Source organism: Armigeres subalbatus, chromosome 3, assembly GCF_024139115.2.
Source record: "Armigeres subalbatus isolate Guangzhou_Male chromosome 3, GZ_Asu_2, whole genome shotgun sequence".
Taxonomy (NCBI): Eukaryota; Metazoa; Arthropoda; class Insecta; order Diptera; family Culicidae; genus Armigeres; species Armigeres subalbatus.
The window spans coordinates 383,166,423-383,179,407 of NC_085141.1; the positions used below are offsets into that span (position 1 = coordinate 383,166,423).

Sequence of the window (12,985 nt, forward strand, 5' to 3'; positions counted from 1 at the left end):
GTTCGAGATGTCGCGGAGAGCAGACCGTGGTACCACCTTCTGCATCGGCGGAGCTCCTACCGGAAATTTTATTCCCGGCGATGGTGTGGGTCGCGCGGTCGTCGTTATTAACATTAGCAGCGCTCAGATTGAATTTTCTTGTCTGAAATAGGGGGAATGACGGCTTTGGCAGGTTTTGTTCTATTATTGTCAGGGGGGTTTTTGTTGACCAAATTTTATGGAATTTGGCTACAATATTCTTTGATATACTATGAAATGATATGATATTTGATATGAAGTACTAACGATCGGCTACCATCAATGAAAGTGGCTCTTGGGAGCGTCCACAAATTACGTAACGCTTAGAGGGGGAGGGGGTTGGGCGAAGTGTAACGATACATAATTTTTAGATGCTTCATACAAAAAGTGTGACATAGGGAGGGAGGAGGAGTTGAAAATGCCCAATTTTTGCGTTACGTAATTAAAGGATCTTCCCTTAAGGTGACTCGGGGAGGCACTACACACCGTGTTATTTTTCCTATCTTTTGTCTCTTTCTAACATTGTCACCTCGTAATTTTGGAGTGGCGTATTTCGGTTTTCAGTTGTTTGATGTAACTGTAAATGTATCAGCATGTAGATTGTGAGTAAGCACGCGCCGGTGATACTTTTTCAAAATCATATTTGTTGAAGAAAAAATTAAGCATTAATGATAATCAATAGTATCAATAGAATTGGCAAATTGCTGGAGGATTTCCGAATCGATTGATAAGCAAATGTCGAAAATCCATCGAAAGATAAAGACGCTATTAGCGTTTGAAATCCTAATTTTTGTGACAGTCTCGAATTTGGAAATTTCCATTTTAAACCCTGTATCTGAGTCTTCCCCTTAGACGAAGTTTACGTGAAAAAATCTGTAGCAAACATCAATACTGACGCCATACAAGCCATATAATTTTCTTCGGTCATAATGCGAATCAATTGTTTGCATGGTCTCTTTCCGATACTTGCTTGGGATTCAACTACCGACGTTAGCGTTGCGCATTGAATAAAGTTCATCTCGGAACCGATTTCTTTTTCAATCATCAACAGGAAAAATACAAAATTAGAGCCTCGCGGGAAAATTTCATGTTGTGCCGACAACATCCAAATCGTTGCAAACGCCACATTAGTGAATAAATAGCTGTAGTAATCTTCCGATGACAGCCTATGCTCGGACCGGCACTAATGCTATGATTCCGCTACCGATGCCAAATAATTATGCTTTGTTCTATGAAGAAAGTTCGTCTAATATCAACATTCTCAATCTCTAAAATCATATAACTCCGAATAACGCTAGAAAATTTCACCGAAGAATTTTCCAGTTCCTAACGGTTGCACTTTAGGAAAATTATTTCAACTTAACCTTCCTCCCAAATATAATGATGGTCCTGAAAAGAACCGATTAATTGCCACTTATGTGCCTTATTAACAGCAGCCACTGGACTGCGCGACCGCCATCCGATGATTCGGCTCAACGAACGCCGTCGATTGCCAGATCCGCCAAAGATGGGACACGGATGAAAATGATGTGCTGCTGCTTCCACGACCGCCACCACCACCGACCGAAAAAATTTCATCCGCACCACCACACCGCTGAGACAGCCGTTGTCACTGGGACCGCTTCTGGACGTCCTGGTCCGCTCGCCGTGACATCCAGAATGAAAATGACGCGCGCACGCGAAACACGGGGCTTTTTATACACAGGGAAAACGAATCAGTGGATCAAAAGGCCCGTACCTTACTGCAATCTGATGTCCGTGTTGAGGATTTATGAACGGAATTGAATTTTTCACCCGGTTTGGAAAGAAACAACATTTTCAATAGTTTAACGTTGATAATCAATAGTATCAATAGAATTGGCAAATTGCTGGAGAGTTTCTGAATCGATTGATAAGCAAATGTCGAAAATCCATCGAAAGATAAAGACGCTATTAGCGTTTGAAATCTATCCTAATTTCGTGACGGTCTCGAATTTGGAAATTTCGGTTTTACACCCTGCATCTGAGTCTTCCCCTTAGACGTAGTTTACGTCAAAAACTCCACCAAGAATTCCTTTAGATATTTCACCAGGGATTTCTTTAAAAGTTTCTTCGAAAAGCTTCCGAGATTCTTTATTAGACTTCTTTCAGGAAATCCATTGAAAATTAAATAGATAATGAAATAGTTTTCGGTGGAGTTGCTAATTGAGTATTTGAAAAAATAAAACAAATAAATTAAACAAGTAACACTGAAAAAATCCGAAGGTATTACTGAAAGAATTTCGTAAAGAACCCATGAAGGCATTTTCGATGGAATTTCTGCAAGTTCTGGAAGTATTGTCGGAGAATGTTTTAAAGGAATTGCTGGAAGAAGTTCTGAAGAAATTCCTTAGGAAAATTTGGAAGAAATCCCTTATGCAATCTCTGGAAGAATTTATTTGAAGAATTCATAGAATAATTGCCGAAGAAATTCATGAGGAGGTATTCTTTTAAAAAATTGAAGAGTTGCTAAACAGTTTTTGAAGAAACTCCAAACGGAATTTCCTGAGAAATTTATTAAGAAATATCCGGAGGAATCGCTAAAGAAACTTTCGAAGGAATTCCTTAACGATTTTCCTAAGGAATTCTTAACAACATTTTTGTAGAAATTACTGAAACAATTTTTTTGTATGCATTCCATAAGGAATTTCCGGAAGAAATTTGTGAAGGATTATCTGAACAAATCCGTAATGGAAATTCTGAAAGAATTTTCGGAGAAATTTCCTAAGAAATTTCCGGAAGAATTCATGAAGTAATTTTCCAAGGTTTTTTATTGAAACTTTTCGGAGGAATATCTGGAGGAATTTACTAAGGTTTTGGCGCTTTGGGGATGTATTCAAGCCTTCACAAAAGCTTATGTGCCACAACAAACATAATTTGTGAGTCACCTACAGGCAATGTTGTCTTACACTCTGTGCAAGAAATTCTGCTCTTTGATTTTACTCCATCTAAACGACGGATATTTATTAAATTCAAATAGCCTTCTATAAGTTGCACTTGCTTAGTAAAGATTTAAAATCGTTTGGATGGAGTAAAATCAAAAAGCAGAATTTTTTGCGCAGAGTCTAGGACAAAACTGCCTACAGATTCAGGTACCCGACTGAATGAGGCTTTGGCTTGAACGAATTTCAAAGACCATTTCAACATTTTTTGTATTATTCTACTTAGTAGATTAAATCTACTAGATACAGCCCAATTCAAATTCACAACTAATCAACCAACCAATTCATTATCCAATGTTTGTTTGTCACCACACTGTCTTAGAGGCACCATCACTTGAGGTAGATTTGAAATTGAATTCTGACGAGTTCCACCCTAGGATAGGATGTGACAACTCAATTGAGACTGCCTTGTTGTTTTTTAGTCGGTTGCTCTGACGAGGTGGTCGCCAGTGCAGCCAAATTAATTTGGTACAAAATCTTCCAAATGTCATGTATCAAAACTTGATGTTTTCTTTCCGTTCTTTCCATTATTTATGTAAGAGAAGCGAAAGACTAACAGATAGAAGTTTTCGCTAATAAAAATGTGACTTTGGATCGAAAAAGACAAAAAGTTGAATGATAATGCTTAAAATCAACAGTTTTAAACCATTATAACCCTTGAGAATAATTTATATGGCGTTTGCAGTTCAATATAAATTTATTTTTCACCAAAAAACTGGAACTCAAACATTTACGTATTTTTCCTAATATCAACTTTACAAACATGCAACACGGCCAAACTAACAACATGCTGCTCTACGAAAAACGCGCCACCGCCAATCGAAGTAATCGATTGTCATTTTCAACCAATCAGCAACCGGTACGATTGTGACAGCAAATCGGTACGATTTTTACTGACTACTTGGCACATCCTATCCTAGGTTCCACCTCAACAACACTCTAACAACTAACTACCAACAACAATCATAACACGAGTTTAGTACTATTCCAATCAATTCCACCACGTTGTATTGTCTTATAAATACGTATTTCGTCTCTGTAAGGCCATCTTCAGTGTCTCTTATTTTACTCGACTCGACTCAAGTTAATTGATTTTTTTATTACGATTAGTCATCGGCGTGGCAAAATTATGATCGGCGGCGCGCCGACCCAAAATCGCCGGCGGCGGCGGCGTGAGTAAAACCACCGGCGGCGGCGGCGCACAGGTCTATAAACAAGTGGTTGCCAAAAAACCAACCACGGTACACCTCGGAATATTTCCGGAACCAAGTGGCCAATCCAAAATTTTACCCTATTTCCAGAAACTAGAGATCTGAGCAATTTTAGGGAGTGATTGATTGCCACAATCGATTGAGAAATGCATAAGTTATGATTTTTTTGTGATTATATGAAAGCGTGAATCGCACGTTCAAACTTTGAGGGTTAACGATATTCGTTATACCATATCTCTCAAAATAAGTGAATTATGACAACCTGCACAATCTATAACTGTTGATCAGCCACCACCCGATCACACGCTTCTGCATGTCGCTCATCACTATGAGCTGGTCTCAGCTCGTGTTTGTTGCTACCCTAGCAGCACAAATCAGACCGATTTGGTTGCTGCAACTTAAATGTAACCTAATTCAGTTGTATATAAGTTACAGAAATCTCCATACCACAAGTGTGCTGCTCGGGTAAAGTTCTGGTTGGTAGTTCGATTGGCTCTAAACTTTTGAACTCGCCCCACACTTCTCCTGCAGGGCTACTAGGCCGACGCAGTTCTAGTTTTTTTGGCTGGCTTGCAGAATTTCGCCTATTTTTTACCCACCTATTTTTTTTGGAGCTCATAGTGCACAGTTTTGCTGAGAGTCTCTCTCTGGCACTCGGACGATTATCTGCCGCCAATAAATGAGCAACAAATGCTGATATGAGCCTTGGGTGAACAGGCGCTCGATGATAACTGCAAACTATGACTGGGCTAGTCCGATTTTGACAATTGTTTGACAGAGCCCATAGTCAAACATATGCAAGCCCCACAACTCGCAGTTTACTGGAGAGGGATCGTCAAGCCTTGGGATATTGTCCCTGCTGCCCACACAAACCTCATGATTATGAGACAGAAACTGTAGTCACTAGGCTCGTCTAAGTTCTCACTTTCAACTTTTACTGTGGTGTGATGGTGAAAACTGTGGTAAAAAACAATAATTGTTCGTAAAGGCGTAACTGTATTTGTCCTTGAAATTTGAAGCGTCTAATAATTTCTTAATTTAGCATATTTCGTAGAACTGACCTAGGTTAGAATCTATTATTTCTATTAGGTACATAAGCTTACTAAAATAGTTTGAATGAAGAGCACAATCACCGTTCCAATCTAAAAAGTCAGAATCAATTACGCCCATTTGAAAGTTCCTAGAATTATTCAAATATTTTCAAACGCATATCGTATCATCGTCATCTTCGTTGTACTTTGCTGCTGTCTGTGAACAAGAAAATGCACATTAGAGCAACGTACATTGATTTATTAGTTTTTTGGTCTGCGCGCCAATGCCGATCGCAATGCCAATAAAATTTACATTTAAATTTTTTTTGCGCTCATCCCAAAATTAATGCATCCTTACTAAAAGTCGCATATAAAAGGCAACTCTGATTTCATGTTTTGTGGTTTTTCAATCGTACCGTCGTCGGGGGTGAAAATGGGTCAAATGGGGGTGACAATGGGTCAAATGGGGGTGACAATGGGTCAAATGGGGTGAAAATGGGTCAAATGGGGGTGACAATGGGCTACTGTTTCAACTACTTAGAATGTTTGTAAAATAGATTAAATAGTACAACAAAACTAAAATATGAGGGACATTTTTGAACGATTTTGTTATTCGACCTCCCTGCTACCGGTGAGAGCGATGAGTTGGCACGCTGCCTCTCGTAGGCAACAAGTTAATAGGGGAAGAGGCCCCAAAGCACCCCCCGAGGCAAAACGACTTTCGGGTATTCACTCTTATTTACCATGTTTGTAACAGCTTTAACAAAACTAGACGCGAAATAATAAAATTATGTAGGTTAGGCAAAAAAAAGTATCAAAACAATAGCAAGAGATGTAGGAAAATTCGACATTTTCCACATTTTGATGAAACATCTAACATTTCGGAGAGGCAAAACGCCCTAGAACTAACTACAAAGTACTACGCGTCTCCACGCACTGCCCATATTACCAGAATGCTGATTCGCCGACGCGTGGTGCGTTGTTCCATAAGAGCTGCTGGCTAAAAGGCGTTTTGCCACATGAGTTTTCCGGCAACGAAATATCACCACCTTTTTGAAATGTTAATATTATCAATATGACTGAGATTTTTTCTAATTTTATTATGGCATCAGCTAGCTATATTGTTCAACTATTGCATTAGGTTAAAACGCCCATGAAAATCGTTGTAGATAAGGCATGAAAGCGGTTTATACTTAGCTAGGGCATATTGCAATTCCTTCCCCTAGTTCAGTAGTTTCCTTCGTAGTCGCCCGGTAAAAGAGAGAAAGTACAACAACACAACGTAGGGTCCCCCCATGGACGAAACAAACATAAAACCATCAATGGTATCGCAAGTTGTTCTGATATTCAAATGCTAATTGCCAGTAATGGAAAAATAAATAAATATAATAGTCTCGTAGCTTTGAGAGCACTAAGTTTAAATCTGAGCTCAATTCCACAATGATTTTTGCACCGAGCAAAACTTTGATTATTAATTAAAATCAATCATTTTTATCGAGCATTGAATACAGTTGAATGAATAATCTTTGCTTAGATTTCATACATATTCTCGCAAGTAAATTGAAAGCCCTGCCCCTTGGGGTGTGTAGCTCCAGAGTGAACTTTTTCTATCCAATTTAATGCAAAACGAATGATGTTGTTTGTTTGACGACAGTAGTGCTGAAAGACACAATATATTGCGACTTGCACGGTCATCACATGGCAGGATACCTCTATGATGACCGACGAAGAGCAAAACGTTGGGCCTTGAACTTTTTACCACAAGCGCAACGAATTTAGCTTTGCACTGCGTCGTTCGTTAGATTCTTCCAATGCATTGTAAACAACTAAATAATAAGGTGGTAGTTTTTGCTCGCTGCGGTTCCTACTAGCTTTTGAGCTTGACTACTGCGGTCTGTCACCTTCAGCATCTCTTTTGATTGATGTTCCATCGGTGATTTGTTATTGCGGCGATGAGTGTCCATCTTTGCAACTAGCAGTTCGGATGACGGTGCAGACCGCAGGGGGATATGGAAATACACGAATTGCTATCCTCATATCAATTGATTGTTTGAAAGGGGCAGAGGTTATAGGTGTAGTGTAGAGAAACAGCATGTAGACATCAGTTTCATAACTGAACAGAGTCAATTCACGAGTTGAAAATCAAATCTATTCACCTATGACATGATTAAAATTTTGTTATCTTATTAGTTTAGTTTTCAGAATTTTCTTAGTCTTCTTACCCTTCTTAGTTCTCTTAGTAGTTCTTTGTAGATCTGTTCACATTTCAGAATGTTTCTACTAAGGTTGACCTTTGATAAAATTTTCTTACGTGTCTGATTGAGTTACACACTTAAAAATTCTGAAAGTTACACGCTACGGAAATATTTGAACCCATATTTTTGTGATCAAAAGCCTCTAATTTTACATCCAACTTTTTCTTGTACGCAATATTGAATACAAGCCCCATAGTAACAACAACCTGTAATTTTAAAAAGTGATGTAAAAATGAGTCGATTCGAATGGAGCCTTTTTGTTACATCATATATGCTGTAACATTTTTATACTGTGTAGTAGATGATTAGGATTGAGTTAGTAGGATGATTATCATAATTGAGCAAGATTTAGTTTTCGACCTTTTGTCTCTTTCGACCTTTTGTCCCTTTCGACCTTTTGTCCTTTCGACCTTCTGCCCTTTTCGATATTTTGTCTTTTCGACGTTTTGTCCTTTCTACCTCCTATCTTTCGACCTTTCGTCCTTTCGAATTTTAGTCTTTCGACCTTTTGTCATAGATTCTTTTTTTAGTATGATAATTGTGGATATCTGAATATCTGGACAGAAAATGACTTCAACGAGTAAAAAAAATCTTTCTTTACATTATTAAAAAAATATATTTCTTATATTTCTTACTTTTCTTTGGAAAAGAAAAAGTTGAATAGATGTACATAAATCTTCCAATATGTTTCTTTTTTAACCACTTGTTTGCCATTTGTTGGGCAAATTAAAATATGAGCAACCTGCTCACATTGTCAAGTGTACGACTGTGTCTTGTCGGTACGATGTTATTGCAGTCAGTTGAACCCGCAAAAGCTCCATTACTAATAATGGATTTGCCATGTTTTCCTCTTTAGCTCTGACTAATTTGACGTATTTTGATCTTTTTCTCTTTTTTTGCAGACATTCCATCCACCCCGGCACTTCTGGTAACTGAATGACCATCTAAGAGATTGCGCGTTTTTTTACTACCATTCAACAACGCGGCACTTAATTGGATACCGTTTGTCCAGACTAAATGCGCCGATGCGATGACTGCGCGGCATCTACTTATTGGTGCTTTGATTGAACCTGATGCCAGCGGCTGGAAGAAGACACGCTTCTTGACCTTATCGCAAATTATCGCTTTTATTGGAGATGCCCCGGAGCCAGTTGACCACCTCGAAGAGGTTTGTTTTATTATCGTTCATTTTTTTGCGGTTTTGCGGAATTTGGAATTAATAGAGATCAATGGCAATCGTAATTATTTCATGAATATACAATAAATTAATTAATAATTTTAACTTTTATAAGCAAAGATTTCACGTAATTTAATGGCTTTTAAATGACATCAAATATTAATGTCAGAAACGTAAATTGAGAAGAAAATTAATTGTCATAAAAATTAACATAATCAATATTCTGGTTTCAGCAGCAGAATCTTGGCAATAATATTGAAGTCAGAGTTCATATACCTGTTTTTTTAGTATTTAAACAATGAAACTGATACATGATTGCATGACACCAATAAGAAACCGGTTAATCGAAAATTTCGAAGTGCATGTATTTCAAAGAGTGCTCAAAACGCCAAAATTTAATAGCATTAGCGTTAGATTGCTATATATTGCTTCAAAATGAAGACATGTCTTCACTGTTGACACCCCTGTCCACGAGCGTCGGTCCGATCGTTTCAAATGCCAACCGGTGGAGAAAAGTTGACGGTCAACTAATTAACCGTGAGTGCCATATGACTGACTTACCCCTGTCCTATCCCGCGTGTGTGCATCATTGTGTCTAGCGCGCAGATGGTTTTTTGCAGTGAGAGGGACTCTGCCGGACCTCAGTATTCACAGCAAGGGTGCAGCCATGATCCATGCTATTTGCATCGATGCGATCATAGTCTGATGGAAGACGATCGAACCTGTCAGAGTCTACCGGTGCGGTTTGTGTCATTTAGTTCACCCATGGAACGAATGCGGAGTGAAAACAAGTTTCCTCATTGTTCGCTACTGGAGGTGATTTTTTTGGAATAGTTGTGGCAGGAAACTTGAGAAGTAATGGGGAACGTAACCGGTAAAGTCTGTCACTTGAGTCATTTCTGGGTTAATTGATGATATTGATCCATGAATACTGACAGGATCAGCAATCACGAGGAGAAACCAGGAAACCATTCAAATTATTCCGGTTGTGGCTCATGACAAAGTCTTTCGTTCAAGACATTGTCTTGATTTTATTCGTCTAATAAAGCAATTTTTCCAGATATTAGAGATATTAGAGCTTTGGGGCACTTCGTTGAATAAAGTTTGGTCGAATGACATTTGGTTGAAAGGAAGTTTATTCGAAGATACATTTAGGCGAAGGATTATTGCAGCAGATCGACTAGTACATTTTTTTTAGCAGTCAGCTCAGCCTAGGGCAATAGGCACCGAGGTTTTTAACTATAATTGCTCGAGAAGTTGCTTCCGCAGCATACAGTTCTGTCTCAAACGTAAGGAATTCGAATCTCTCAACCATCTACAGGGCAAAGTTAATTGGTTGCGAAGACTAAATACGATGAATCCTCAATTACCAATCAAATTCTCAAATCTCGTCGGCTATTCAAATCCCATTAAAATTATGGCCCAGAGAATCATGATTCGAATCGCAATTTGCATCATTGTATGTTTTTTACGTGTTCTTCTTTGTTGAATGCATTGAATTTACTTTTTTCGCTTAGAATAATGACTAATAAATCCGTATGTAAACAAAACATACGTCTCGATTGCGTTTTGACGCTTTTTAAAGCGAAATCATTTTTCGGTGAGCAAGCGAAGCGATTGTGTTCGAGAAACTCAAGCGCGATGCTCTCCTTACAAAATCGCAAGCGAGTTGGCTTGTGCATGAAGCCTCGATGATTGCGATTTGAGTATGACTCTACCAACACTGATTACCATAACTAATTTTCCCAGCTTGAAAAATAAATTTAGGTGAGGCTCGGTTTAGTAGATCTTACTCCATAGCACACTACATAAAAGTGATTTATTCAGCGTTACGGAGAGTATTCCCTCTGCCTCATGCGATGTTAAATCGTTGTCATTGGTTTGGTCACATATTAATTTAATGTAACACTTTTAAATTTTATTTTGTAATAAATTCAATTCATAAACAATTCATTTTTAATAGAAGTCAACCAAATATAACAACTTTTGATATTGATCTCCAATAAATGCTAAACTCACTCACTTATTTCGTGAATTGTTCCACTTATAACGTTCTTGAGTTCATGTCATAAGATCTACGATTATGAAAAAGCGTATGCCGCATTAGATACCATCAATTGATTTCGCGAAAATATTTTGCATGCCTCTTAGACATCGCAAAACGCTTTGAAGTTTGGGTTATTAGGCTTCTTCTGTAACGGCCTCCAAAAGTTCGTATCTTTAATCAAAAATCTACCCAGAAGATCCTTAGACGTTGGTCAATATTCTTCTTCTTCTTATTGGCATTACATCCCCACACTGGGACAGAGCCGCCTCGCAGCTTAGTGTTCATTAAGCACTTCCACAGTTATTAACTGCGAGGTTTCTAAGCCAGGTTACCATTTTTGCATTCGTATATCATGAGGCTAGCACGATGATACTTTTATGCCCAGGGAAGTCGAGACAATCTCCAATCCGAAAATTGCCTAGACCGGCACCGGGAATCGAACCCAGCCACCCTCAGCATGGTCTTGCTTTGTAGCCGCGTGTCTTACCGCACGGCTAAGGAGGGCCCCATGTTGGTCAAGATATGTACAGTCAATCTTCCCGCATTTCAATACAATGAGGTCTACAATCATGTAGAAACGTAAGGCGTATTTCAGAGTCAGCTCAGCCATTCTGTTCAGTTCAAAGATACCGGATGATGTAAGGTACACTGGGGGAAGTGGAAAAGGAAAAATCGATAGTGCATGTTTGAATTAGTGTAAAACCAGTTTAAATGATTTCAGTGCGTTCAATAAAAATGGGCTATCAAAAACAGTCAATTTTGCACCAACTGTGCGGTAATTCATACCATTTTGGTCGCTTGAAATTTATGGAAACAGATTTTAAAATTAGGAGTTGTTTTTTGAAAGTGGAAAACCCATGTTACCTTGACCTTCAATAGTGATGAAAAGTTACATATAACTAAAATCAATGCTCTGAGTATCTTTTGTGGAATAATTTCATTACATTAACGGAATAGATCCTCAAGTAATTCTCGTAATAGCTAAGGGAGGGCTGGTTTTGCCTTCTCGAACACTATGTGTCTAAGTCTATATGTTCACCCCAAAGATGAACTTTTTAAAGGAAAAATGGGACTTATAGGGCTATAAACTAATCAACTTAGTTTAACGAATTGAGATGATGTCTGTATGTGCGTATTTGTATGTATGTAAGTGCGCAAAGCACGTACAAAATTATCAGCTATTCTTAAGCACTTGTCCTTAACCAATTTATTCGCAAAAAAATTGCATTCAACGGCGAAACTTGTTATGAATAAAAATTAATGTTAATTATACAATATATTTACCTATCAGTGCTATTTTTAACTTTCTTATGCATTTTTTTCATATGTGAAACATGTGAAAGGCATTAGCACCGATAGGTGGATTAATCGGGTATTTTCTCATTTATATGAGTCCAATCACCACTTGAATCACAGTGATAACAAAGAAGGAACATATTAAGATTCACAGCTATCGAAATAAACCCTGGAGGGAAGAAAAAAATTGCGTGATTAGAACATTATCCACTTCCCCCGCAGTGTTTGATACCTGGGTTAAGTGTAAAATTTTTGAATTATTTGCTTTGTTTGTACAAACCACTACCAATTGAATTGGATTAGTTTAATTGTATTATAATGGTCCCCTGTGATATGAATTCACTTGAAAAAAGCAAGAGCAATTGATGCAAATAGAAATCGATTTTATGAATGCAAAAATCTACTTTTCGCGAAACCTAAAATAACAGTTCAAGCGTTAACCGTGTTAGTGTATGTATTAAATTTCAACATAGTATTAGTGTGAGCATCAAAGTATATTCTTGCATAATGTTATGATGTGTTAAAACTGTAAAGTATGTACAATTTCAATTTTTCGAGTCGATTTTTACACTTACCCCTTTTCCACTTCCCCAGTGTACCTTATGTGAATAAAAATTGTGTGCCATATAATGACATTATTCTACCATTCGTGAAACGTTTAGAAGATCAGTTCATAAAACCAAAGCAGTAAAAACCTCCAATATTGTTTCGGCATCTATTAAAACTTCTTCCAATAGATTCTTAGACACCTGTCAAGATATCTGATACCAATCTTGCCTCATTTCAATATATCGAAGCCCATCTTCACATTTCTTGAGAAGCCTAACGAGTACACTTCAGCACTGAAAGCAATCGAATGTCATTATGTGGTATGTCAAATAGATATGTGGAACTAACTAATCTGTGTGTTCTAGTTCCATGAATGATTCTTCATTCCGATAAACTAGAATACCTTCAATGGCATTATTAGACGATAGATATTCATTGCAC

At 37.9% G+C, this 12,985-nt stretch overlaps 1 protein-coding gene across 6 annotated transcripts in view; it reads left to right on the plus strand.

Moving 5' to 3' along the window:
- LOC134226671 (myb-like protein Q) overlaps window positions 1–12,985 on the plus strand; it is a 571,978-nt gene that overhangs the window by 242,781 nt on the left and 316,212 nt on the right. For 2 of the 6 annotated variants that reach the window (XM_062707590.1, XM_062707589.1), the window contains exon 2: window positions 8,378–8,643. The exons of 3 other annotated variants lie outside the window; for them this stretch is intronic. In XM_062707590.1, coding sequence (XP_062563574.1) covers window positions 8,506–8,643 — 138 coding nt within the window. In that variant the 5' untranslated portion in view covers window positions 8,378–8,505. Of the gene's footprint in view, window positions 1–8,377; window positions 8,644–12,985 lie in introns of those variants that run through there. One more of the 6 variants, XM_062707597.1, reaches the window with a different exon arrangement.